The 1,825-nt window shown below is 46.6% G+C and overlaps 1 protein-coding gene across 1 annotated transcript in view; it reads right to left on the bottom strand.

The window, feature by feature from the left end:
• Positions 1-238: 238 nt before the first annotated feature.
• Positions 239-1,825, bottom strand: part of dmtf1 (cyclin D binding myb-like transcription factor 1) — an 8,924-nt gene continuing 7,337 nt past the window's right edge. Inside the window, exons 12-17 of the mRNA XM_062443835.1 lie at positions 1,796-1,825; positions 1,609-1,691; positions 1,272-1,463; positions 976-1,185; positions 754-859; positions 239-448 (exon numbers count right to left, since the gene is read on the bottom strand). The exon at positions 1,796-1,825 is cut by the window's right edge and continues 159 nt beyond it. Of these exons, the coding sequence (XP_062299819.1) occupies positions 414-448; positions 754-859; positions 976-1,185; positions 1,272-1,463; positions 1,609-1,691; positions 1,796-1,825 (656 nt within the window). The 3' untranslated portion in view covers positions 239-413. The remainder of the gene's footprint in view (positions 449-753; positions 860-975; positions 1,186-1,271; positions 1,464-1,608; positions 1,692-1,795) is intronic.

The following is a 1,825-nucleotide window of genomic DNA, read 5'->3' on the forward strand; positions in this document are numbered from 1 at the left end:
GAGGAGAGAAGAGAAGAAGAGTCAGAGAGGAGAGAGAGAGGAGTAAGAGAGAGGAGAGAGAGGAGTCAGAGAGAGGAGAGAGAGAGAGAGGAGAGAGAGGAGAGAGAGAGAAGAGTCAGAGAGGAGAGAGAGAGGAGTCAGAGAGGAGATAGAGAGGAGTCAGAGAGGAGAGAGAGAAGAGTCAGGAGAGAGAGAGGAGTCAGAGAGGAGATAGAGAGGAGTCAGAGAGGAGAGAGAGAAGAGTCAGGAGAGAGAGAGAGAAGAGTCAGAGAGGAGAGGAGTCAGAGAGAGAGAGAGAGACTTTAACTCACAGTTCAACACACCGTGCAGACGTGTGCTGGCGTCGTTGTTCTCGTGGCTCTCATAGACGTCGTCGACCCTCTTCAGATGTAGTCAGTCAGTCATGAGGAGAATTAATCAGAGCCTTCCTGGTTCTCCAAAATCGGATCTGAGGAAAGAGAGAGAGAGAGAGAGAGTTTCAGATTATGCAGAAAAAAACACACTTTTTTTTCTTCTTTCTTTCTTACTATCTTTATCCACAGAGTATCAAATAATGTTGAGTAAGGGTATCGGTACTATAAACATAAATCAATACCAAGTCGTATTAAAAGTCTCCCGTCAAACTATCCTTTTTGCTGCATTATATTTGTATTATACATCAAAGCACAATGACAGACATATGAAGACATTTGAATATCAAAAACTGAATTTAAGACAAGCTCCACTCAGAGAGGAGAACAGTGAGCGTGTTACCTGTCAGTGTGCTGCTGATGTTGGGCGGAGAAACGATCAGGACGGCGCTGCCAGCTGTCATCCCAGAATGCACCACTGGACTGTCCACTGAGGAGGAACTCAGCTCCTGACACACACACACACACACACACACACACACACAGTTTAATTTAAACACTTGAAGTGATGACTAAATGATTAAAATAAGTGTCTCTCCTTAGAGATCAGGATCCATGTTGATACCTTGTCAGTAAAACCATCAGCCATTGTCTCGTGAGTTTCCGTGACGACGCCCACTGAACCCTCCAGGAGGCTCGTAGCTTCGAGTTGGTCGTCATGGCCCCGCCCGTCTGCCTCCACGACTAGCTGCGATTGGCTGAGATGATCTGAGGAGGCGGGGTCAGATGTGACAGTCTGGATGATGACGCCATCGCTGGAGCAGAGTCCGTCCGTCTGAGGAGGGAAAAAAACAAGAAGTCAGCGTTGGATAATTAATACCAGAAACAAAACAAAAAAGGCTGAAATCTCCCGACACTGACCGACAAGCTGTGAAGGATGATGTGTTCATGTGACGAGGGCGAGGAGCCTGTCGTCAAGGTGACCGTGCTGTTATTGGTTAAGCTTAGAGGAAGGCCCTGACTGGTGGTGGAGAGGCTGAGCGGCAGGCTCTGATTGGACGTCGTCTGGAGGTAGTAGGTGCCTGGTGTGCCGGTCGGCTGCAGGTGGAACGACTGAAAGACACAAAGATATTTTAATCAGATTTAATAATACAGAAAGTTTTATTGTAGGAGCCAAACTGATTAATCTGCTGCACCGATAAATGATAATTAGATAAGTTTAAAAATGCACAATTCTTTAAAGCTTTGATGAGCTTACAGGAAGGATCTCGAAGGTCTGCAGAGCTCCTGTGTTCAGAGTGATTGTGTCACTGTCGCTCGCTGCTGCTGAAGAATCTGAAGCTGAAAGAGAAAAAAAACAACAGGATCAATACCAGAAGTGCAGCGTAGATAGAGTGCACAGATGCTGCAGTGTGTGTGTGTGTGTGTGTGTGTGTGTGACTCACCCAGGTGTGTGATCTGCAGTGGGATCTGAA

The sequence above is a fragment of the Scomber scombrus genome, chromosome 22, assembly GCF_963691925.1.
Source record: "Scomber scombrus chromosome 22, fScoSco1.1, whole genome shotgun sequence".
NCBI classification, from domain to species: domain Eukaryota; kingdom Metazoa; phylum Chordata; class Actinopteri; order Scombriformes; family Scombridae; genus Scomber; species Scomber scombrus.